General features: G+C 40.8%; 1 protein-coding gene across 9 annotated transcripts in view; it reads right to left on the bottom strand.

Moving 5' to 3' along the window:
• Positions 1–1,141: 1,141 nt before the first annotated feature.
• The window catches only part of wnk1b (WNK lysine deficient protein kinase 1b), a 98,766-nt gene continuing 74,855 nt past the window's right edge, over positions 1,142–25,052 (bottom strand). For 4 of the 9 annotated variants that reach the window (XM_067581721.1, XM_067581713.1, XM_067581720.1 and 1 more), the window contains 23 exons: positions 24,369–24,439; positions 24,046–24,196; positions 23,751–23,867; positions 23,268–23,378; positions 23,089–23,140; positions 22,791–22,931; positions 20,820–21,735; positions 20,097–20,425; positions 19,953–20,014; positions 19,540–19,596; positions 17,385–17,468; positions 17,239–17,275; positions 17,073–17,152; positions 16,258–16,545; positions 15,780–16,051; positions 15,283–15,358; positions 15,042–15,171; positions 13,994–14,191; positions 13,400–13,492; positions 10,629–10,670; positions 8,954–9,126; positions 8,284–8,340; positions 1,142–7,505 (listed from right to left, as the gene is read on the bottom strand). In XM_067581721.1, the coding sequence (XP_067437822.1) occupies positions 7,065–7,505; positions 8,284–8,340; positions 8,954–9,126; positions 10,629–10,670; positions 13,400–13,492; positions 13,994–14,191; positions 15,042–15,171; positions 15,283–15,358; positions 15,780–16,051; positions 16,258–16,545; positions 17,073–17,152; positions 17,239–17,275; positions 17,385–17,468; positions 19,540–19,596; positions 19,953–20,014; positions 20,097–20,425; positions 20,820–21,735; positions 22,791–22,931; positions 23,089–23,140; positions 23,268–23,378; positions 23,751–23,867; positions 24,046–24,196; positions 24,369–24,439 (3,978 nt within the window). In that variant the 3' untranslated portion in view covers positions 1,142–7,064. The remainder of the gene's footprint in view (positions 7,506–8,283; positions 8,341–8,953; positions 9,127–10,628; positions 10,671–13,399; positions 13,493–13,993; positions 14,192–15,041; positions 15,172–15,282; positions 15,359–15,779; positions 16,052–16,257; positions 16,546–17,072; positions 17,153–17,238; positions 17,276–17,384; positions 17,469–19,539; positions 19,597–19,952; positions 20,015–20,096; positions 20,426–20,819; positions 21,736–22,790; positions 22,932–23,088; positions 23,141–23,267; positions 23,379–23,750; positions 23,868–24,045; positions 24,197–24,368; positions 24,440–25,052) is intronic. The other 5 variants (XM_067581715.1, XM_067581717.1, XM_067581716.1 and 2 more) reach the window with 5 other exon arrangements.

Genomic DNA, 25,052 nt, shown 5'->3' with positions numbered 1-25,052 from the left:
GGTTTTCCTGTTGGGCCACTGTAGTAATTTTCCTCTCTTTGCTTCTTCTTGTGCCATTTATTCATGTCTTGCGGTGTAACTGCACATCATTTCTATTCATGTTAATATTGCAAAGCACTTTTAATGACCTTGTTGCTGAAAGATTTAGTAATAATAATGATAGCGTTTCTGACAATTTTGACCAACACTTAATAATGCTATGAGGGAAATTACACATACTACACATATAATCAAGTTTGAATATCTTTATTGCACGTGTTTTAATACAGTTACTGCACATGTAAATAAAGTTTAATTTCCACTATGTTTGATCATTCTGAATCTTACCATGTAACCTTTAACTGAGAGAACTTAAGCCTGATTACACACTAAAGTACTATCATTGTAACGGAAGGGTTCATGTAATGTGTATCTTGGTCTTTGGGAGTGTGAGCTGAGAATTTGCTGACTGGCCAAGGCAAACAGGGTGTGTCAGATGGTTGCAAGATTTCCACAGTACCTTACATAAGGATGTTTACTGGAAGAAGCAGTCTTGACAAGAGGGAAGAGTTCCAAGGTGTAAAAGGTGGGAACAGTTTTTCATCTGTGTGCATAAAACAAACTAGCTTTGTGCTGTGTACCGTGCTCTGAGCATTAATAAAGTCTGACAATACTGTAAGAGATGTTTGTCTTGTTTCTCTTTGTCAGGGAGGAATTGCAAAATTGCCACGAAGTTGCCAATCGGAGTTTCCTGATTATAAAGTGATTACACACTAATGCTATTGTATTTTATATTGGAAGATATCTCAATTATTTTTGGCCATTTGGCTTGTATTATTTGTATATACATAAAATCAATTGCTTTTTAATGGGTGAGACTGTGAGATAATCAAATTGTTAACATGCAAGCTCCCAAAAAGTCCCAACATAAAACTATCAGTGTTGTACTCTCATAGCCTCTACTGTTTGTCTCTGTCACTGTGTACCTGTCTGTCCATCTGTCTTTTACTGAAGTAGTTCTGGTGCTCCATGGTGACCTAAAGGCCTGGTGAGAAGACATCATTCTGAATATTAAAATACACAGTAAACAGAAGAGAGACTTTCATTATACTACTGTAGTTTACAACATCCCAAATTCTGCATTAAAGTCCAACCACTACCATTCATTTAAACAACTTTTATTTATTAAGTTTTTACAAATAAAGTAACAAATTCCATTGTATTGTAGCGCAAAGCGCAAAGTTTCTTTTTAATATGAAGCTTGAACACTCTATACTTAGTGCAAAACATACCGTTAAAGGCTGCCAATGACTCCCTACGTGTATTTTTTTGTTTTTTCTTTCATTCATTCATCCATGTGTTGCTTTTATTTTAATTCAACCACTTTTGTACAACGTCAAATACAATACAGAAAATGAAACCACTTAAGTTAGGTGCCGCTAGAGACATTAAAACTGCGGATCAAACAAGTGAGAAATAAAGAATAAAAACGTGAGAAGATCAGAGAGAATAGAAATATAATGAACATGTTGAGAAGAAAAAAAGTCTGCAGTAACAGTCTGAAGAAACTGTTGCTGTGCTCGAGACTCGACATCATTCCACAGGAGCAAGCTACATGAAACAGCAAGGAGATGCACTGAATGAATCTGTATGTATATGTGTGGACATGTGTGTGTGTGTGTGTGTTGATCTGTTGGTGCACTGAAAGGCATTTTTTTTTCTTTACATGTGGGCACTTCTACAGTAAAAAGCATAAAGGGTAAGCGAGTCCTGAAACAGGCAAAAACACCAACAGAAACTGATTCTAAATGTGAGCGAGTTAAAAACTATTGCTACACTGTACGTGCCACAAGAAAAAGTATCCTCCTTTCTCCACTTTAACTTCAGGAAACCTCACAATATGAGCGCCCACACTGGATACCTCTTGAGCCTTTCACAGTAACAGTCCTCCACTACAACTCCAAAAAAAAAACAAAAAAAAAAAACTTCACACCAGTCCTCCAGCATCGGTGTAACTGTCAAACCCAACTGTAACCGCAGAGCTTGATAGCATACTGTAACTTTAAATAATATTGCATTGCAGCCATTACACAAAAGGCATTCCTTTCATAGTATATACTGTATGTAGAAGAGAGACAGCAAAATTATTATCAAATTTCTACTGTGGAAATCATTTGAGGCTCGAGCAATCGCAAAGTGAAAACCCAGGATGTTACCTGGCAAGCAAAACAGCTCCAGTGAGTAAAAAGCAGGTAAATACACTCTCATTTTTTTTCTTTTAAACTCTTCACCTCTGATGTTTTCCTTTCCACTGACAAAAAGTCAAATGGCACTGAGTTGGTGGCATCATTAAAGGTTTTGACTTCTTTTAAACAAATCATGATAAACAAGAATGATAATGACCAGAACTAAAGCAAAGTGGCTCAATGATTATTCACAGCTTCAACCAAACTTGCCTAGTAGTAAAAATGTTGCATTGTTATTCATGAGAAATGGAAAATATCACAAAAAAAAAAAAAACAGGCAAAAGCTATGTTTTTTTTTTTTGTACAAACTTTACAAAGTAACCGCTTTGTGTATTTATTTGAACCCAGAATACCCATTCCCAGCAAAAAAAACAAAACAAAAAAAAAAACAAAAAACAAAAAAAGAGAGAAGATGTTAGGTTTTTAAGTGAATGTCAAAGTTTGTACCAGATATGTTTCATTTGCACTGACAAATGAAAACAAGAAAAGAGGAGGGCAAGGGTGTCAAGGCCTTGAATCTAAAACCAATCATTTCCATCACTTTTTTTTTTTTTTTAACCTCCATCATCACTCACAGTACAATCATAACCACCTTCACCCACACCACCTCTTGCACTGTGATGCCCGCAGGTTAGACATATTCTTACATTTTTGGCTTACACGGCCATGAACGAAACCTGTTTTAACCCCGACGGTGCAGCATCAGAAACATACAATGGGAATCGGAGTGGATGACAAAATATTCATACCTTTTGCAGATGCATGTTTTTTTTTTTGCCCAGTAGCAGCAATTCTCAAATGAGGAGTCACTCCCAATCAAATCTGTTAAAAAGGACAGTACAGTGCTGCTGGCCTCATAATTGCTTTTTTTTTGATGAAATCTGTAAACGCATAGTAACATATTCTATTTGTGCATGTGGACATGGCTCTATATGCTCGCTTTGGGGCTGGACTTTCTCTCTGTATGTGGTCAATTTCAGTTATGGTCATTTCACTGCAAATCTATTGGAGTTTAAAGTAGATGTGCCATGGTGCAGTTAGTGAGATTTCTGCACTTACGCTTGACTGTACAATAACAAAAGTTGTGCACCAAAAGAAACATTAATCCCAATTCAACTGACAGAGTAGAATATCGTGACCCCTGCTACATTTTTTTGTCCAGCTATCGTAGATACAGAGTTTAAAGTATTGAAACATAAAGCTCAGAGGAGTCTCTTAACCTCACTCTATTGATTTCAAGGTGTTTTGTTTATTTCATTTGTCTCAGATTTATGTTTTCCACGTATAAAATCCGTATCACGCTAGAGATTAGTTACCATTTAAAAGAATATATCTTCAAGTTTGCTGTATTAATGCTGCACCTGTGCCTCTTAAGTACAGAGTGGTCCAAGCTTCAAATACAATCCTCATCAACTTCCTCCTTAAAATGAAAAAATATTTCCCCTCCCTTTTCCCCCGTATCTACATTTAAAACCCTGAAAAAAATGGCACTGATAAACTCTGGTGTTCTCTCCATCTTTCATCCCGTTGGTGGTGTAACCGGGCCTCAGACGCACCGTCAGACCTCGTGCGTAAGTAAAGCACAGCACGCATCTGCCAGACACTCCACGCTGACTTCAAATGATGCTTTTTCTGATTCTGTCTCACTCCGGCGGTCCGTTTTATTGGCTTCAATGGCAGCAGAGTAAGAGTCAATTCATCTTTCTATCAATTCAAAAACAGAAATTCAAGAGACAAATCATGGAGACTTAACCGCAACACAGTAGCAGCTACCAACAAGCCGTTATTTTCCTGCATGCCCGCCCGCTCCACTAAACACCAAGTCCAGTCATCACCGCCGACTTCAAAGTCACTCCACACACGCTGTCAAGTGTGCTTACTTTAACCCAAGTTCCTCGACCCCGCCCCAGACGAAAGAAGAAGCAACAGGAAGGATGCAAGGCACTAGTAAGTACCTCCAGTGTTCACACCAGAGGTTCTAGGGAGGTCGGAGGGGGGGGGGGGAAGCAAAGAGAGCAAAGAAAATAAAAAGACAGACTTTTTTTTTTTTTCAAGTACAATAAAATGGACACCATTGGTTTATACATTCACATTCATCTAACAAAACCAGGGGGAAAAGGGAAGAGGAGGGCTATTTTAAAGTGTCTGATATATAAGTACTGTATTAAGAAAAAAAAATAGCTAGCATTACTTTATTATCTAAATATCAACTATCCTGCCGTTCACTCCTGTTTGTAATTGGGCTTGGAGGTCAGTTTCGACTTTCAATTCAATCAGTTACAGTATAAAGATGAACTGAAACTGCGGTTGAATAGTTATTGGTAAGGCATTATTTTTGTGATTATGTCCTTAGTAACTGGATGTAAGGACTATTATTGAAGAAGAGGGTTTTTATTTTTAATTTTCACATTTTGGTGACAATTCATTTGCGGAAAGCAGTGAATTGAAAGTGAAAGGACCCCAAACTGTTCTCCGTATGCTTTTTTTTTTTCTTTAATATGTGACATTTCACCCTAAAACTAATGTTGTCCAACAACATTTGCTAATAATAAACAACAATAATCACAGTGTTTCCACATCGTACACCGATGTGCGCGTATAACAGGTCCATCGACAGAACACGTTTTTGTTTTTTGTTTCTTTTTAAATAGAATAATAATCATTAACAACAATAATGATGAAAATAATGTACATTGCAATCATTTCAATCCAAATGATGAAACCAACCTAATGATGACACTGAGAACTGAGGCATTAGTCTATAGATCTATGTTGGTTAAAAGGCTGCTACGCCTCCAACACTGTGTGTGTGTATGTGTGTGTGTGTGTGTGTTTGTATTTACATAAGTCTGTGCATGACTGTGTGTTTGTGTATGCAGGTCTGTGTATTTATCTGAATGTCTCATGCATTGTGTGTGTGAGTGTGTGTGTGTGTGTGTATCAGATTGCTAGCTGGGGGGCAGCGAGCAAAACAAACCCAACAAAACAAAACCAAAAATAAAACAATAAAATGGAATCATCATAGCTGACACTCTTAAAAATAAACAGCGACACAAACTGTACAGGGACTCTGATATTATTCTGATAACAAGGCCACTTTTTCACGCTGAGTTCTCTCATGTTTGGGCTTTTTTTTTTTTTTTTCTCCTCTAAAAGGTTTCTGTTGTTATTGCTTCAAATGGCAACAGAGAGGCGGAGAGAGGGATGGAAGAAGAGATGGAGTTGTGATTGGTCGAGAGGCATTTGGTATGCAGAAGCATCTGTCATGTCCATTCAGTACTCTAAGCAATGGTGCACACAGCGGTGTAAGCAGTGTAACAGGAAACAGATGAGGTGTTTGACTGTTATTGAATAAACGCTTGTTTCACTCTTCATCTACTCTCTTATCTCCACCTCTCTTCATCTCTTTGATTGGTTTTGTAGGAATGAGGGAGGAACAAGACACAGGAGGTAACAGAGGAGCGGCTGTCTCACGGGTTTTCTCAAGTCGCCGAGCGCTAGACTACTACCTGCTCTTAAACAGGCTTGAGTTCAGTTTCCCCTCCCGAACGTTCAAAATCTCAATTTGTTTGCTTTGTTCTTGATTTGTTCTCGATTCTGTGCTTTGAACGAATTTGAGGAGAATTCCCGGCTACAAAAATTCTGAAAACTGAAGAAAAAACACTGCCTGAACTCAAACCAAATGCTGCTCTCTCACCTGACATCAAAGCTTTCATCTGCTGCCATTTGCATCCTTCTTTGTGAGCATTAATGATGCAAATTGCTGCCGCTGTTTGATTTCAGAGCGATAGAGCCTTTGATGTTTGACACTGAGCACTAAGCAAGACAACGCTAATGTGATGGCCAGCTATGATCCCTTCTGTGTCCACCAGTTACTTCTTTATGAACTGCCTACATTGTTTCCACCTTACATTTTATGGAAAAAGTGCACTGTTGCATGTTCCTATCTGCTCTGAGAGCTTGAGAACATTTTTAGTGCTTAAAATGCTGAAAGCTAGAAAGTACAAAATATTATTTATACTTCTAGCAAAAGAAGGCTGCTGACAACCAAAAAACAGCTTTTCAAACTTTTTTTGCTGTTGTAAGAAGCTGTAAGAGGTGCTGTGTGGACACAAGGGCTAAAGGAGGTTTTGTAAAAGCCGGCCATGAAATTTCTCCCCCTAAACCTGATGTAACCTCTCCCCTTTGCGTGTTTTCCTCCTTTGAACAGTTTCCTCATACTCTGCTATCTTTGTTTCAAAACAGCCCAAAATATCTCTTCAACACTCTTAGTTTCTCCATTTTCACAATATCATCAACCTGTCCTCTCCCCTTCCTCCTAACCCATCCATGTACAGACTAGTTCACTCAATTTAGAGCACGAAATGGAACAAGTGTGACCAAGCCGAGCCCATACACATTACCTCACACACAAACAGTTATTAACACCAGTCCCACACCCTGTCAAAACCTCTTTGGCCATTTTAACATTGCACTCTTGAGTCTTTTCCTTTATACTCAAGCATTTGGCTGGCTGTGACAAGCCCACGAACGCAGCAGAAAGGGAGATTGTGTGACTGCGTTTGTGACAGCTTCTCACACACGTGGATGGAAGCAGAGGCGAGATGCATCACGCTAACTGTGGAGGTGGACCCACGTCGCATTCCTGATTTCCTCTCTCCTCTTCTTTTCGTTTCCTTCTTTTTTTTTTTCTTTTCACCTCTTGGTCAGGTCAGTTTCTGTAAGTTAAAACTCCTCGCTCTGCGCGCTCCTCCGGTTCTTCCATCCTCTCCGGCCGATCTAGCCCAAAGCACTCCAGTCCAGTTGGGCCATGATTTAAACAAGCCCTCACCCCCAGCCCTACGTGGTCCTCAGGTTGGGTCCTCCTGGGTTGCTGACTGACTTCTGCAGAGCGTTGGTCAGATGGAAAGCCTGGAGCGGCCCCTGCCCGGGTATCTGGCCCTGTCCGCCAACCGTGGCGGGGTAGGGCCCCAGGGGCTGGGAGGTGCTGACCAGCAGAGGCCCGGGTTGCGTCGGCGCCTGGTGTTGGTTCGACAGGCCGTGAGCTGGTCCGGACCACTGTGCGCTGTAGGCGGCGGTGGGGGTGTAGTGGATGAACTGGGGAGGTTGGGGTTGGGGTGGAGTGGAGGAGGCAGGGGGGTGGCACAGGGAGCCCTTGCGGACGGCTAAAGAGGTAGCGGAGGTGGGGTTTGTGGGGAGGTGGGCTGAACCTCCGATGCTGCTCGGGCACAGCTGACTGGGAGCGGAGTACTTCCTGCCCAGACTGGCTGACTGGATAGCCTGGAGAGGTGGGTGGTATATCAGATAAAGAAAAAGAAACCATCACTCATGTAGCAATGCACTCACACTGAACATTTTATTTAATGTAAGATACATTTTAAGATCATTTTTGTACTTCAGTAAATGCCTTCACATCCTATAAAGAGTTTTGATGCATGACTTAAAGGGGACATGCCATTCATATCATGTACTCAGCTCTGTATTTTTATTCTGGGGCTCTACTGGAATATTTTTGTGTGATTTACAGTTAAAAAAACTCCTTATTTATCTTATACTGACCCTTTATGCAGTTCAGCCTCTGTCTGAAACAGGCCGTTTTAGTTCTTGTCACTTTAAAGCCCCCCTCCTGATAAGCCCACACTGTTCTGATTGGTTAGCTCCTGGAAGCTGCCCCTCTGCAGACTGCAGGCGGCTACAACTACAAACACTACATGTTCCAGCCAAAATCTGATCTGAAATATGCATGTGGACATTCAAGCCATGGAACAATGTTAGCAACAGAGACTATGGAACAGACAGCTGTTTGTTGGTATGCGCAAACAATATGACGTCAATTCAATGGGAAAGTTAACTTTGCAATTGGAGCATTCAGAGTAGGCTGTAACCCTGGCTTTTAACTTTCAGGAAGCATTTTTACGTATGTTCACCTCCAGTTTTGGAACTTCGACCATGTTTAACATTGACATCCAAAATCATAACAGTTTAAAAATAGTCCGACTCTGTAAGCAACTTGTGTGTGTATGTGTGTCTGTGTGTGTGTGTGTGATTTTAATCTAACCTCGTAGCTGTGTCCCTGTGCTGGGGCCTGCTGCAGCTGTTTGGCACTCCTCTTACCCTGAAAAAGCACCGTGTTTAGTTCAATTTACTCACCTGCATATAAAATTATGGAACATACAATAATTAATAACACAAAATAGTTATTTTGTCAACATTAAGAATCTATTATACCTGTGACTCTGGGAAAAGGTCAAAGGCCAATTTTAACAAAATGCTGCACACCTCTTGCAATGTGGAGTCACAAATTCTGTAAAATGTTTTCTAACATAACATGTAGCTGAAGTGTTGCAGCCAAAGGTGCACCAACAGACATGAAACGTATGTGGTAAACATCAGCTACTGCTTCACCAGTTGAAGAAAGAAAATTAATTTCCAGCAACAAGATTCTGCTTTTACTGGCATGGTAAATGCACAGAAAGCGCCAAATGGAAACAGGTCATGAAAACATATCATCAGTCAAATGCCAGTCGGTTTTGGCTGAGGTTTATTTACTCTACCAACCACTTTGGCTTCTCACAAACTACCATTTAGAGTTAAGTTTCTTTCCCCCCATCTGTCTTCTTGTCTGGTAAACTAAATACAGGATCCGGTGAGTCATTGTTGAAGGAACATTTTCTTTGTCAAAACAACTTTAACCGGGATGAATCATAAAAAAAAAAACGGCAGTAAACCTGTGAGAGGTTCATGGCATCTCTAGCCCAGTTGTCCACCAGTTTATGGAGGTCATCGGTGAATGTTCCTTTCCTCTGGTGGGGGGCTGATATGTTGGGAGGCAGACACTGAGAGCCCCCCTGGCTCTGACCCAAACCGCCTGAACCGCTCACTGCGTTGGTGCTACTGGTCCCTGTGAAGAGAGATGGAGAAGATAGGAGAGAGAGTAAAGGATGTGAGACATTGTCCAAACATGATCTGGGTGAATATGAATGCAGGTCCTGTTCTGGCATGTCATGATGGTCACTTAATAATATTGTTTAGTTTTAATGTTTAGTTTTAATCAGAGAGGAACAAGAGACAAACTATGATTCTAGAGCGACATTTTAACCGGAACATGGCCACTTTTACCAACAATTCTGACAAATACTGGATCTTTTTTTAGATAATTATTGTATGTTCTCTCAAGATTTATCTCGCCTCAGATCTGAGATACACCGGGCAACCTGTAAAGTTGACATGCCCAGCAGCATTCACCTACAAGATGCTCCCACACAAAGAAGCAATGCTGAGCCAGCCCACTGAGTGCTGCTGTTGCAGTGTGTATCACTGATCTCAGGTTTGTACTTCATTTTCTGTACATTAGATGGCACTCAAGCTCTCTAACAGCAGCGGTCGGTTTGCTTTTTTGCCAACTCTCATCATCAAACTGGTCATAGCAAACTCACTGCAGGAAAAAAAAAGAACACACACTGCAAACTGCCAAGGGTGTCTGCATGAATGTGTTGTGCTATATAGCATCTAGTACAGAATACAATTATATTATATATGATACTTGGCATGTTCTAAGACTGTACGTCTTCATATTAGTGCCTCTCTACCAGAGGAAAAAAATCAAATGCTGAGTTGAAAGGAGAAATATAGAGTTTTATCATATCATTCTGGCCAGGAAAGAGGATTTTATTACTCTCAAAACTGTATTTTAATGATTTTCCAACAAATTTAAAAATGTCTCATTGCCATTCCTTTACTGTGTCTCAAATCCAGATTACAGCTACAGCACGAGGTGATACATTTCCTTTACAGACATATTTAACCCAAAGACATACTGACAAAGAATATTAATATCATCTATTTATATCAGATATCTAATGACAAAAGGACATAATATGTAGGGATTACCCAGTATAAACTAATGTGATCTAACAAAAATTGTCATGTCATGCTAAATAAAATGGAGGAAAATAAGAATGAGGAGACGCTGAGTCATGACTGACTGCAGCAGCATGGGATTCTGGGCAATGTAGTCCAGACCACAAGCCATGACGAGGAAGGAGAGGAAAGGAGGGGGGGGGGCAGAGGCGGTTTCCATGGCAGAGTGGCGAACAGCTGTTCAGTTCAGGTGAGTTAGTGTGTTGGTGTGTGTGAGAGAGAGTTTGCAGGTGCATGCGCTGTCAGTTTGAATCGATGATGTCTGGTCACTTCAGTCATTTCAGCCTCGTTTCAGTTTTCTCTATTCCTGTTAGACACAGTAGCTGAAATAGCTGAACTGAACTGATCTCAAATCTGGCAAAGAGGGATAAAGTGTAAATCTAAAAGGCCATCACAGTGCAGGTGAAAGCATGGGAGAGCAAATGCAAGGATGGAAGAGGGGGATGGATGGAGGGAGGAAAGACCAAAAAGAGAGATAGTTACTACAGAGCTGGTTGCAGGGGCAGACTTTTTTCACCATCTTCCCTGCGCGGCCGGAAGACAACGATCGGAGGATTGGAAGAGAGTCAGAGTTAAACCCCGCCCACAACACCCGACAACCAAACACATACTGCATCCTAGTATGATTATTTGAACTTAAAGTAGTCAATAAACAACACTTGGGGGGGTTGAGTTGCCCAAATTTCATCTTAAAACACAGATCAGTCCCTGTCACACAGTGCAAAATTACCCTTGAAAGAAAAAGCAAATTGGAGACGAGAGATTTTATCTGTACCTTTAAAAAGGTAGAAATACTATTGATACCCATTTTCAAGCACAAGTCTCATGATGTATATCTCCATAAGCTGCACTGTGAGACAGGCTGACGACATGTCCAGTCACAAGGGTAGCATCTTTATACACATAGACAACTGAGTCAAAAAAGGCCATGATACTTGGTTGACAGTTACTGTAACAGCAAGAGACCAGTAAATCCTGGAATATAAATATTTTGTAATAAAGGCTCTTTAAGATGAGATTTTTCATGCCAATAATTGCTCTACAGGTGGATAAATAGTTGTACTTATACACCGCCTAAAAGCTTTCAGATGCTTTTGGGTAACCAACCCCTGGTTCTGAAGTGATTCTGAGTCCTTCCTACAGCTCACAGGGCCACCATACCAGAACTGGGTCCAATATAGGATTCAAATGTATCAAAGGACATCAATATGGATTCAGTGTAAAGCTAATATTATGTCATGTTTTGCACCTAAGACCCAGGTCTTTCTCTCTCCCCTCCTGGCTGTCAAGTGATAGGGGGGACAGGTGAGGGAGACGGGGGTGGGGTGGGGAGGTGGAGGATGGGGAGTGAGGGAGGGAAGGAAGGGAGAGAAAGGGTCTGAGCTGCAGAGGATTCAGAAGCATTCATAAACTTCTCTTTATCAAGCACAAAACATCTCACCAACTCTACATATTATGAATATAATATGAGTTAAGAAAAAACACTTTCTTAATCATAAATAAACAACAACTGATGCACAGTACGTGAACAGAACTGTGCTTAAACGGGTGAAAAATAACAATCGATCGGGTTTGATTAAAATAAGAAAATAATACAGTTCTTGTTAAAAATAAAACACAACTGTCTGACAGAAATCTCAAGTCATCAGGTCAGAACTTGTCTTTCCTTGTTAGTCTGCTTGTTTTCACGGAGGCGAAGTTTAGAATTAAAAGCAGTCATGGTTTCAAATCCAGACTGAGACACACAAACAAAACTGCATCATCTACCTCTAACTTCTACGGACTAGTGATGAAATGGACTGAATGTTATACAACTGTAAGTATGCTGCTGGCTGCTTACAATGTTTGTTATCTTGGAAATGAAACATATTTGACTGACATTTCTGTGCAGCTTAATTAATTAAATTACTTTATTATTATAAATTGTCTTATCTGCTAAGCACTTTTGCAGGGACTTAATGGATAAGTCTAGTGATATTCCATATTTTTCTTATTGTCAACAAATCCCCTGAAAAGAGCAAAACCATCAATGAATCACTCCTACTAAAAAATATTGTATGTGTAGTGTAGTAGCCTAATATATCATATTCCTCTGATCCACTGATGTCCAAAAAACATTAAGAGTGCATCAGTAAGCCACACTGTTGCACTGGGTAACATGTTCCAGCTGTTTTAGGAAATTTTCAACAAAAAAGAAAGCTCCTAACCTGTGCCACACACAGGGTAGGAACGTTGCAAAGTATTGAGACTAACACATTTTTTTTGTTTTGGTCTCTTCATGGAATATTTTGCCAATAAAAAATAGAGAATATGTGAAACTGAGTGATCTGTCACTGCTGTTGCTGGTGAATAAACAGAAGTTTTATGTCACAAAATCCTGATTTGTCATTTGGTTGATACACTTCACCTGCAGAAGGCTAACAGGTCATACTGAGAATGGCATTCCTGTCTTTTGACAGCCTTTTACAGGGTAAACATCAGACAATAAACACTTTCCTGTGTCCTTTCAATCAATTATGTTGCATTTATTTTACTTGGTTTTGACAATGTCAACGCAGCCAGCAGTGCCTAGGGACGGCATTGGATGTGAAGTTAAAAGATGACTTATTTGTCAAGAAGACCATGTCAAAAGAAGGTGAAATGGAAAGAAAGTAGAATACTGAAAGAAAGAAAGAAAGAAAGAAAGAAAGAAAGAAAGAAAGAAAGAAGATTAAGAGTAAGTAAAGATGACTATGGGAAGCTCTGGGATGTCAGAGAGACTATTACTGTAATTGTGTTAACTGTCTGTGTCCTGCAGTAAGCTCTTATCTCTAACTTTCTCTTTTTTCTGTACCTAAAAAGTATCATCTTCTCCAAAATACAAGACAAAGATTTTTGTAAATAATAACCATTAAAATAAGCGGTAATCAGCAGAAGATTGTTTATCTGCGGCAGGCAGCAAACCCTAAATTAAAGGCTCTGTTTTATGCTAGAAAAGTCTTTTTTCTGGTCATTGTGACCTCTATGTTCAGCTGTTTTCCCTTGATTATAAAAATCTTTTCATCTAATTCCTGAGTATCTGACTTTTTTTGAGACACCAGTTTCCTGCAGGACACTGGTCAGATCAGAAGCAGAGGATCTTCCTCCATCAAAGAAGAAAACCCACAGAAAGACAGGATGACCGTGACTTGACGGATATAGGAGTAAAAATGAGAACAAAAGTAAGTAAGGACGACGGGCAAAAGAGAAGAGCAAAGAAATAAAGCGTTACACACAAAGAGCCAAGCAGGGCGTACTCAGAAAGCGCGTCCTCCTGCCGCCAGGCTTGAAGGCCAAACGCTCCGAACCCCAGCTGAACTTTACACAGCCTGAAGAGAGGGAGGAGGGGAACAAGAGGAGGAGAAGGAAAAAGGAAGAGGAGAAGAAGTAGAGAGAGAGAGGGAGAGGTGAAAAAACGAAAGGAAAGACGATGAGAGGAAAGGAGAGCAACAAAAAAAAAAAAAAACAGAGGAAAGAGAAAAACATAACAGAAGGAAATATAGACAGACGAGACAAGAGGAAGAGAGAAAAGGTATAGATGAGAGGGAAGGAAGGAGACACAGGTGAAGGAATACACAGGAAGAATGTAACAGTACGTTAGCCATCACACTGCTTCACAGAGACAGAGAGAGAGATAGAGAGAGATAGAAACACAGGTGAGGAGTGTCTTGTTGTGAGGGAGTGAAGACAAACCAACTGCATGCATTTGTCTTTGTCTGCATGCAAAGAGTATTTCAGGAGGAAATTTGTGTGTAGTTGTATTGAGGAATTGGAACTTTTCTTAATAGATGAGGCCTGTTGCAGCCTGGGACTCTCGATAATATTCCTACCTGGGGTGGGAGCACACAAGCTGGGCACAGAGAGCGCTGCCTCGCTGGTGTAGGCCGAACACAGGTTGTCGCTGGAGGGAGAGGGTTTGAGGGGCTGGAGCAGAGTGCTGCTGCCCGAATCGGCTAATCCTCCTGGGGCTAACAGAGCCAGCTGGCCGGGGTACATGGTTGGGACGCTCTGGGCGGATAAAGTGCTGCCTGGAGATAGCACAAGGCATAGGCAGGAGGGGACAGGGCAGGAAACGACACACCGCAGACAGCATTGACACATACAGGCCACACACACACACACAAACACACACACACACACACACACAAAGATAAGACACCCGTCACCCCCAGACACACACGTTTACATAGACACAACCACACACACAGAAAAACAGACAGGGAAAGCAGTCAGAAATTTTAAAGCTCCGAGCCTGCTCCAGCGTACACCCACATGCACAAGTAACCAAGCAGATAAACACACACACACACACACACACACACATGTGCACACAGATGCATAAACACAGAGATGGTGTAACATTAGGGTAAATGTTTTGATGTTTTGACCTTCTACACTGTAGTGGACTGCGGACTGGATTAGGGTAATTATTTTGGTGTAATTTACTGTTCAGATGTGCAGGGTTAAAGAGTCAGTTCAGCCAAATTATAAAAAAAATACATATTTCTCTCATCTTTTGGGTTTAATTTTTCCAGGTTTTGGTGAGGTGAAAGGTGCACATTGCATTCAAAACTCCACCAGCATCATCTCTATCATTAGGACTATTTTTACGGTAGAAAGTAGTTCCAGTGAAGACTGTTCACAACAAGGTCTGTGGTTATCCTTAGCAATCAAGGCATTTCTTTATGAAGAGATGTTACTGTTATATTATTTAATGTCATTTTTAGTGTAGTTTCATACACCTCTGTTGTATTGGGATAGTTGGATAAATCTCCATAAATATCTGCATGGCTTGATACTACTAGAAGTAAGTGAGAAAATGTGTTTTTGTGATTTAGGTGAACTGAACCTTTAATGTAAATGTTTGAAAGAGCCTACCTGGCTGTAATGGACTCTTGCTGCCGTGCGTGGAGCTTGTTCTGGACGATTTGGAGGATTTACTTTTGGTAGGTCGCCTCCTCCTGCCAGTCAAGGTTATAACTGGAGGGAGCACTGCAGCTGGGGGGACCTATACCAAGAACAAAGAAGTTGTTTTGTAATTTACAGTGTGTGATGCTTTTTATACTGTGATGCTGTTCATTTTGTCTGTACTAATGTAACCAAGATGAGTTTACTGCACCTTTCCCAGCCTGGTGAAGAGAGAGTCGATTTCCTCCTTCTGGCGGGAGTGGAGGGCCTGAATCTCACGCATGTGCCTGGTGGTATAAAGAGGGAAGAGAATATATTAGAATAAAATAACAGGAATAAAATAAAATAAAGAAAGAAATAATGAAGATGAAAGAGAGATGAGCCCAGTTTTCTAGGAAGCGCTGAACATCCCTTTTCAAGGAAAGAAATAGCAAGAGAAGTAGTGAGAGAAAGTAGGTGGTTAACCTTATTCTTGAAGGGCAGAGAGAAGAGGAGAAAGGAGAAGCACAGCTTACTTTTCGTAGAGTAGTTAAACTAACTGAGAGAGAAAAGAGGAGAAGGAGTAGAAAGAAATATAGTTTTCTTCAAAGCAGTTAGCTTTACTAAAGAAGAGGTGACGGACAGGTGTGAGAGAAGAAGGTGTTGAGAGACCAACAGAATTGTTTTTTTTCTCTGATGTGGTTAAAAAGAGAATAAAAGATAACTCACTTTTCTCTGAGGCGGTTGACTTCCCGTCTGAAGTCTTCATCCTCAAATTCGGAGTCGTTGTCACTGCTGATGTAGGAGTTATTGAAGGAGTTGTTGTTTAGACTGGGCAGAGATGCTTTATGAGTGGAATCTGGACTCAGAACCTGCCCGGGATCCCTGGGCCCATTAGCAGCCTGGGCAGCGGGGGGAGGACTCTGCTTGGACTCCAGGCTCTGCTCCTGGGCCCGACTGACTGAGAATCTGCCAACACGGGCCTCGGCGTTGGTGGTGACCTAGAATAAAAGAACAAATTGTTGTAGTAGAAGAGGGAAGGAAAGGTGGAGGAGTATTAATGAGAAAGTAGCGACTATTCTCCTTTCCAGCTTTTGTCACAGCTGACTGCAGATCAAAGATAAAATAAACTTTATTTATTGGCTGTTTTAAACAAAAACACAAGAACCCCTCACCTATTAAACTACAAGATGAAAACAGGAAATACCTGGAAGCGTCCGATGGTAGTGGTGGCCTTGGGGGAGGGGCAGGGGGAAGTGAAAGGGGAAGGGTGATGAGACCCTCCCAGAGTCCTTTGGGGGAGTCCATCCACAACGTCTCCACCTTGTCCTCCTCCTCCCCCTCTCAGAGGAGACGTGGAGTCCTTGTGCAGTGTGTTCTCCGGGCTGGAGAGACTGGAGGAGGACGAGGAAGAAGAGGACGAAGAGGAGGAGGTGGTGGAAGATTCAGTGCAGGCCGGCCGTTGTACAGGAGGCTCTTCAGTGGCCAATGAAACCTAAGCAGTGGATTTTTAGCAAATATATAGCTGTTACTGATCAACAGCTCATTTGATTCTCCTTCATCATCCTGGTTTAAATTCAAGGTCTTTTCCATGACTTTGCCAAACATGCTCTATATTATTTTCTGGTTTATTTATGTTTTTGTTCCCGTTTCCAGCTGTGATAGCTGTGATCCGATGAACAAAAAAGCTTGAAACAAGTTGTAAAATGCAGAGTATTTTAGTAAAACTCCTTACTTCCCTATGAAATTGTATTCTCAAACTCTCACAACAGAGTGTGTCATAAATTGTTCAATGGGTTTGAACTATTTTAAATGTGAGAACTGTCTAGGGAGTTCAATCAAGAATACATCTGAATCAAGGCGATAAATACAGGCAAAGAAGTGTTAAACTCACAACCAAAAGTAAAAAGTTCCTATTAAGGTTTTTCAGCCAAGGCTCAAGAGAACCTTCATTATGTCATTTTAAGACCAATGGTAATGGAAATGCACAGATATTCGTGTATGGTGGGAGGAAATTCTTACCTGAAATCTCCCCAGTTTAATTCCACCTTGAGGAGGAGGACCAGAAGAGGACATATTTTCTTCCTCCAGAGAAAAGGGAACTGAAACACACATGTTACAAATATCAGACAGGCTGATACAAAACACTCATGTAGAATAATAGATTTTGTAAATATACTATACATACTCGCTTGTCCCACTGTAGATATGCCACCGTGAGAAGCCTGTTGTTAGCACACAGAGAGAGAAAAAACCAGATTAGCATTGATCAATGTCATTGATCATATACATGGTGTTAGTTTGAGCCATGACATATGATGTGTGTTTATGTACCTGTGAGTGTGTGCTGACAGGAACAGTCTCTGGACTCAGCGCTCTCCTTAACTGAGCGTCTAGGTCCTCTAGAGGCTGCTGGGACTGGAGAGAGGGAATTATACTGTTAGATACAAAAAATAATGGTAATAAAATAAAACATGGAAAGGTTCAGGCACTGCCGTATATATACACAGTATATATCATATATATATATACACATATGCACAGATTAGTCAAAAACACACACTGGGCAGCTAGGGCTGGGTGATAGGTCAATGTTACCATTAATCTACTTTTAGCACATATTTATCATGCTATTGTTCTACAAATGTATATTGTTCAAACTAATGATTCCAAGCAAGTTGTAATTTAAAAAACTCACAAAATTAGTTATCTCAAGTTTTTGTTTTACACACATAAAGAGTAAAAAAAAATAATACTGGAACACAATTCTTTGTATTTTTTGGTGATTCTCCATACATCTGGATCATCATGATATATATAAATATGTGAAAACTGATATTGTGATAATAATTTACCCTTATCACCAAGCCCTAGTAATACAAAGCTCTGCATTGTTATGCTCTGATCCAATTAACTGTGACTAAACAGGCAAAACACATTCCTATCTCTTGGTCCAATCAGATATGTAGATCTGTATTTTCCTCAGGCTTCCCCAGAACTGAACAGAGTACAAAAGATTTCGTCTGAAATTTTGACTTTGTGTCGTACCACAAATGGTGTGTGTAAATTTTAAAAGACAGAGCAGTGTCAGACGGCATCATCCCTCCGAATTTCACCAAATCAGATCCTCTTGTGTCACACACACGCAAGGTGATGCAGAGGGGCACACAAGGTCTTTTTTTTTTTCTTGTGAGCATTTTAATCGTAATTAAAAAATAAATCATTAAAATCGAAACCCTTGTGAGCTTTAACTACAGCAGGATTATCTTAATCAAAGAGGACAAGTCTCGCCCGTGGGAGTTACGTAAGAGACGAGAAGTGAATGTCAGTGACTTGGCAGGTCAGAGTTTTCATAAAAGAGTTACAAGTCATATATTTTTATTCAGTGTGCTGTTCCAGTTAAATGTAATGTCTATTTATAGACAGCAGCATTCACAGCCACAATAAAACAGTCTGGAAATTAAAGTCAGTGCACTTTGTGTCTGCTGTGACGTATCTATCCTGTCTGCCTGCTACCTCCCTCTGCTACCTCCAATTGTGTTTCCATCTCTCCCTTTCCTTTTTTCTTAAGCTGCCTCTCTGATTCTCTGTCTGCATCCTAGTCCCACTTTTATCCTCTATCATTATTTGTTTACTAATAATGTCTAATCTTTCCCTCTTTTGGAATTGTTATGTTTGAGTGTCACCTTAACTTCATTCATATTCCTCTTACGGAAGATTTAAAATGCCTAAATAAAAAAGAAATAAAGTGAAATACAACATACATATTATATTAATTTTCTTTTTGTAGACCCATCACTGTGCCACAGTTAAATTAAAAAACATATGTTAAAATTATTTAATTTAATTATTTAGCCTTTTGTCTTTAATAACTGATTGAATAGTTTTTCCATTGTGACATGAATAATTCATGCCATATAAGCTTTGCGTTTAGTATTTGCAGGTCTATGCTTTCATCTCCTGGCCAACAATGAAATGCTCTTTACCTTGTTTGATGTGCTGTGATTTGATTTTAATGGGAAATGGAAAGGTCATTTCATGATCAGTTCAGTAAAGACTAAAATAAAGGCTAAATAATTGCCTTTTAACATGTTTTTCATTTAATTCTGACATAGGACAAAGGAAATACATAGTTTGTATTTCACTTTTTTTCTTTGATTTGTTTTTTTATTTAAGCATTTTAAATCCTCCGTAGATTACTGATGTAGATGGATAGTAATGTTTGAGTTGTTTATTAGATTTGGATTGTGATCTCCTTTCAGGATTCTGTGACATAGGGTTTAGGTTTTGCTAGCTCTTGTGCATACTGTAGTGAGTCAGACATAAAGGAAATAAGCAGAAGCGCTATTTATACACAACAAATATCCATATAAGTCCAATACAGATACAGCAAAGAACTGATACGACTTTATAAACATAGTAAGCTTAGTGTTAATGCAGCAGCGCATGACAACGGAGACAGCAACTCTTAAAAAGAAACAAAAAACACCTGTATTAGACAAGGTCCAGGGAAGGATGGCAGGAGTTCTGAAGGAGGAGAACTGGCCTAATCCCAGAGAAAGAGAGGTGACGAATAGACAGAGAGAGTGGGAGAAATGAGAAAAGATTTGTAGAGGAGGTTATAAGAATAGTGTTCATTGGGGAGAATGTTAAAAGAAATTTCCATGCTAGATGAGTTGTGAAGAAAGTGAGTGGAAACATACTGGAACACCTACAGGATAACTCCTAAACATTAAATTACGGTGACTTCTTCACCTTTAAAAATGTAGTACTGTAAATTACTTTGGTGGTTTCACCAAAAACATAAACAGGCCTGCTCTCTGGCCACAGAATTAAATAAATAATACAGTTAGTGGTCTAACTAGATTCAACAAATGATATTGTTATCACCGCAAAACTCACCGGAACCCTGGATAAGGGGGCTTTGGATGGAGTGGTCTGGCCAAAGGATGAGGCAGGGATGACTGTGGAAATTGAAAACATAAAGTCATTAAGCAACACTATAAAAACAGCTGACACTATGCAGAAAAACATCCTTCCACCTACCAGTCTGTGCAGGGGTGGAAATAGGTGTTCCAGGGCCCTGGATTGGGGCGGGTGACCCCAGTGATCCCAGCGCAAGGCTGGAGGGGGGCTGAAGAGGATTGGTTGGCTGGCTGGAGCCAGGTGTGGTGACAGATGTGGTGGAGGTAGAACAGGGGCCCATAGGGGATGAGGTACCTCCCACAGAGGCTCCAGAGGTAGGGTCAGTCGCTAGCAGGTCTCCCTGGGTGGACGACACCCCTCCACCGAGGTCCATGAAGAGAGACCGCAGCTTCTTCTCCAGAGCTTGGATATCATCCGGTTTGCCTTGGGACTCAGTGGATGCCTCACACCTGAAAAAAGATATCAATGAAAGTTCTGCCATTTTGCTAAATAAATTACTTTTTTCTAAAACATTAAATATTTATAATATTTTAATTGACGATTCACTAAATAAGCAACAATTGAAGCTAATTTGCTTCATCTGGACTGTGAGGTTTGACCAGATTTAAACTGACAGTGGCCGAAAACCATCATCACATTTTGATTCAAATGTTACTAAATCCTGATTGGTGCATGGAAGTCATGACATCACTCTTTTCCAACTGAGCATCGTCCACTTCAAACTAGTGATGTGAGCACATGTGAAATAACCAAAACTGTAGTTTTTTTAGTCTGTACCAAAAAAGTATAGAGATGTGATTCCCAGTCCAATTTAAAAGTGAATACACATGAATCATCTCTCACCTTGCATCACATTCCCCACAGTGAGTGTGTGTCTGCCCAGGCAGTACTGCTGTCTGTGGCTGGGAGTGCACCAGGGTTGGTTGAACTGAAGGAACGTTGGTGGTCACTGGCTGGAGCCCCACAGAGGATGCGGAGGAAGGGGCGGTAGGGTGGGAAGCAGTAGAGGGAGCAAGCTGAGGGCCCGGGATGGCAGTCGTGGGGACGACAGGGGAAGTGAGAGAAGTAGTAGAAGAGATGGGAGATTTGACTGAGGGATGATCGGAGGGGACGTCACTGGCTGGAAGGGTGGAAGAGGAGGGAGGGGAGGATACAAGGGGAACAGTCTGGGTGGATGGAGGGGAGGTTAGCATTGTTGGGGGGATGCTGGCCGGTGGTAAAGTGGAAGGTACTGAAGTAGCACTGACAGCAGAAACTGTTGCTTGGGACTGAGGCTGCGTGAAAGCCTGGGGCTGAATTTGTGCTTGCCCCTGTCCCTGAGGTTGGGACACAGCCTGTATGACTGTCTGTGAAAGTACCTGTGACTGAAGGATGGACTGATTCACCACAGTGGAAGGAGGGGAGGAGGAACCAGGAGGCTTGAGACAGACAGGGAGCACAGAGGAGGGGGTGGAGGAATCCAGGAGCTGCTCCTGTGCCTGGTTTAAATTAGAAGGGACAAGTCCAGCGGTAGGGTCCACAGTAGGAGCAGATCCACTGATGGTGCTGGCCTGTGAAGGTACAGAAGCCACTGGAGGCTGTAGAGGAGGATGGGTGGAGTGGATGGAGGCTGGGGCGGTGCTGGGTCCTGGGTCAAACTGATTCTGGTTCTGTCGGAGCTCACTGAAGGCTTGTTGTAAGCTGATCGCTCCTGCAGACTGGGACAACCCCAAACCTTGGCCTGGAGTATGAGACGGAGCTTGAGCTAAAGCTGGAGGAACTAGAAAAAAGAAAGTATTTTAATCCACAAAGTCCATCCTGTTCACTGTTAGATTGTCCAAACAGTATCTACTTTTTATGGTTTGTTTTCACTCTCTGGGAGATCCAAAAATGGGGTTTATTTTCCATGTAGGACCAAGTAAATGATTGTGTCTGCACTGTTCTTTGTAAAATCAAATCAAATGTGAAAATGGAGACAATTAGTGGGACACACACAGTAAAATCATATGAGTGATGAAGGTATCTGTCAATGGAGACCTTCAATTACTTCACTTGGCTTACATTACTAGTAATTCTAGGTTTCAATTTTTTTCTTATTTATTTTTTGGTATCATGTCACAGACACAGCATATGTCAGAGTGTGAACAGGAGGAGACGGTTACCACTTAAAGTTTGACTACCTTTAGTCTAGTGATGCTGATTGGATTTGTCTTGGAGTCTCTCTGTCTTGCCAAGGTATGCGAGTCCAGTAACAAAATATGTCATGTGTCTCCTTAGCATTATGTACAGAATTAGAGGACTATATTAAAGGACTATATTTTTTGTTTGTTTGAACATTGTATAATAAAGAGGGTATTTTTGATACATTTTGAAAATTCCATGTGATCAGATAGAAGATTAGATACAGCTATTTATATTTCAGTGTTCTACCAGAAGATCCTATAGTATCAAATTAAATAAATGCCAGTGTATTATTGCATTTGCACAGAACATTTGGGCAATTTCCTCTAAAAGGATTACAGCCTAATCCGATAAGTGTGTGTGTGACTAAGTAGACTGTCATTTAGCGTGTATTTTTGTGTGTGTTTGAAGTTGTTGGAAACTTCAGCTTTTTTTTAAAACCATATTTCTTATTTTTGTTTTGGACATTATTACTATAACGTTTCATCAGAAGTTTTTTCTCACCAACTTCATATATGGTAGTCCAACGTGGCAAAGAACATGCCCTATATGGTCAAATGATCAGACAGGCTAGAACTTCTCCCATACTAATTTGGACAAGTAAACAACTTAACTGTTAGCTAACCTTTTAAAGGTCACACACACCAGTCTTACTTGTTTCAACAGGAGGTACAGAGGCAGGAGAGGGACAGGGGGGAAAGATTTGTTCCTTCAGCCTGGCTTCGGGTACGGGGCTGACGATGAACTTGCGACCTGCTGAATGGACCACTTGTGCCGTTGCACTGGGAGGGATGTCTGGGAAGAGAGGAAGGGCAATATGCAGCATCGTAATTTGTTTATCTCCATGAGAATAACAACATGTCATGTATATTACAGTTCTGTCTAATGGTATATCTATACAACAGCTAAATGAAGTTACCATCACACTTATCATGAGTATTATTATTGTTACCTGGCATGGGGACAGATATAGCGGGTATCTGTTGCGCCATGTCACCTGCGGTCTGTAAATCAATAAGATAACATGTTATTAACGAAATCAACTATGATGAAGAAAACAAGGTGCACACACTACTTAAAAACTATAAAATTTCAGCATCTTTCAACCTCCAGAAAACATGTTGTATTTACCTTGCTGTTTGCGTCCCTCTCCAGGCCTTTCTCATCAGCGTTCTCTATAACCTCTCTGACCTGCTCGATGAACGACTCCCGCTCACTCTCCAGGATAAACTCACTCTGGACCTGGACACACACACACACACGACGGTATAAAAACAAGAGGTCACAAGCTGGCTTTGGGAGAGATTCAGATGTGTGTGTGTGTGCAGTATGTGACAAAGAGAACAAGGCCTATGCCAATGCTTTATGCTTCCCATGCTGACGTGTAGCAGATCTTGTGGCTACAGAGGTGTAATTTTGCCTTGTGTGGGAACTGGATGACCACTCTTTTCATGAAAGTACAAGGACAAGAGCACAACAATTATGTGTACTTCAGTGGATGACAAAGAGCAGATAGCGCACGTACTGGCATGTGACGCATATTCCAGCCTAAAACAGAGAGTAAATGAATCAAAGGAGTTGTTAAAAATAATGAATCAGTGACAGTGTGTGTACCATAATCTGGGCTATTTCCTCAGGGTTGTCTCCATCTAGGTCAAACCTGAAGGTGACCATCTTCCTGTTGTGGGTCTCCAGCTGACACTCCGCTACCCTGTCTCCTCGATTGGAGATCTACATGCATAAACACAGAGAAAGTAAAGAGATGAGCATCTCGATTAGATGTTTCAAATTACTTTTTATCGCAACTCATAACTCTGTAACAACCAATAAATACCAACAGTGGGTACAGGACAAAAGAAGATTTATTGTTTAATTATTACTTTATGGGATTTATAGGATGTGTCATTACATTGAGAACATTGAGTTTCGCCTTGGAGATCTTCTCATGGCGCGATCGACTTCGCACAGAGCGTCTCTGGTGTCGCTTGGTGGAGCGCCCTTCATGACGACCTCCTCCTCCCTCGTTGCCGTCACTCAGACCTGAGGTCTCAGAGTGGCCACTGAGGTACAGAGATGGAGAAGGGATCAAGGTGAGAAGATAACAAGGTAGAGGCAGAAAAAGAGGTAGAGAAAGCATGACACATGAGATAAAGGAAATGTGCTTTTGTGTGAGGAGTGTGGCATCAGTTCAGTGATTGTATGTTTGAATTTGCTTGTGTATGCATGTATTACCTCTCTATAGATGATTGAACTTGAGGTGGCTGTAGCTGGGACTGGCACAGCTCTGAAGACTGAGAGGCAGACTGAAACACATACACGAACAGGAACATGAAACAGAAATACACACACAATTAGTATGATTGCCATCACTGCAACCATCACCACCAACATTAGGGAAAATTTCAGGAAAGAAATACAGCAGGAAAGCATGAAATATAAGCAAAGTGTGGCAAAAGTAAGACAGAAAATGAATTAGATTGGAGGCAATGTCTTCATGATTTTATAGTAACAAAAACAGAATTGAATTAAATTATAAAGATTTGATCAAAACACACCAGAACTGGGACTCAAATGAACTAAAACTAGGACATGGAACAAAAGGAATAAACCTTTTGTTCAGTGCATCAAAAGAGAAGAGAAACTGGAGTGTATTTATTTGATGCATATCTCCAATGCAACAACATGCACATTTACTCTGTCTCATAACCACGGTCTGTAAATGAGCAATTTATAATAGAAATAGAAAAAAAGTGGTCTGAATTAGAACAAAGTTCAACTAAGGCCGACTTGGACCAAAAAGAAATCTGTTGACAGTAATTGATAGATTTTATTAGACATCACTTATTTGTAGACCAATCAAACACTAACAGCTGTGTCTTGCAGTTTTTACAGATGTTTGAAATCCACTCCAAGAAC

This window comes from Thunnus thynnus, chromosome 23, assembly GCF_963924715.1.
Source record: "Thunnus thynnus chromosome 23, fThuThy2.1, whole genome shotgun sequence".
Classification (NCBI taxonomy): Eukaryota; Metazoa; Chordata; class Actinopteri; order Scombriformes; family Scombridae; genus Thunnus; species Thunnus thynnus.
The sequence above is the reverse complement of the archived record's forward strand: the minus strand, read 5'-3'. Positions and strand labels throughout refer to the sequence as shown.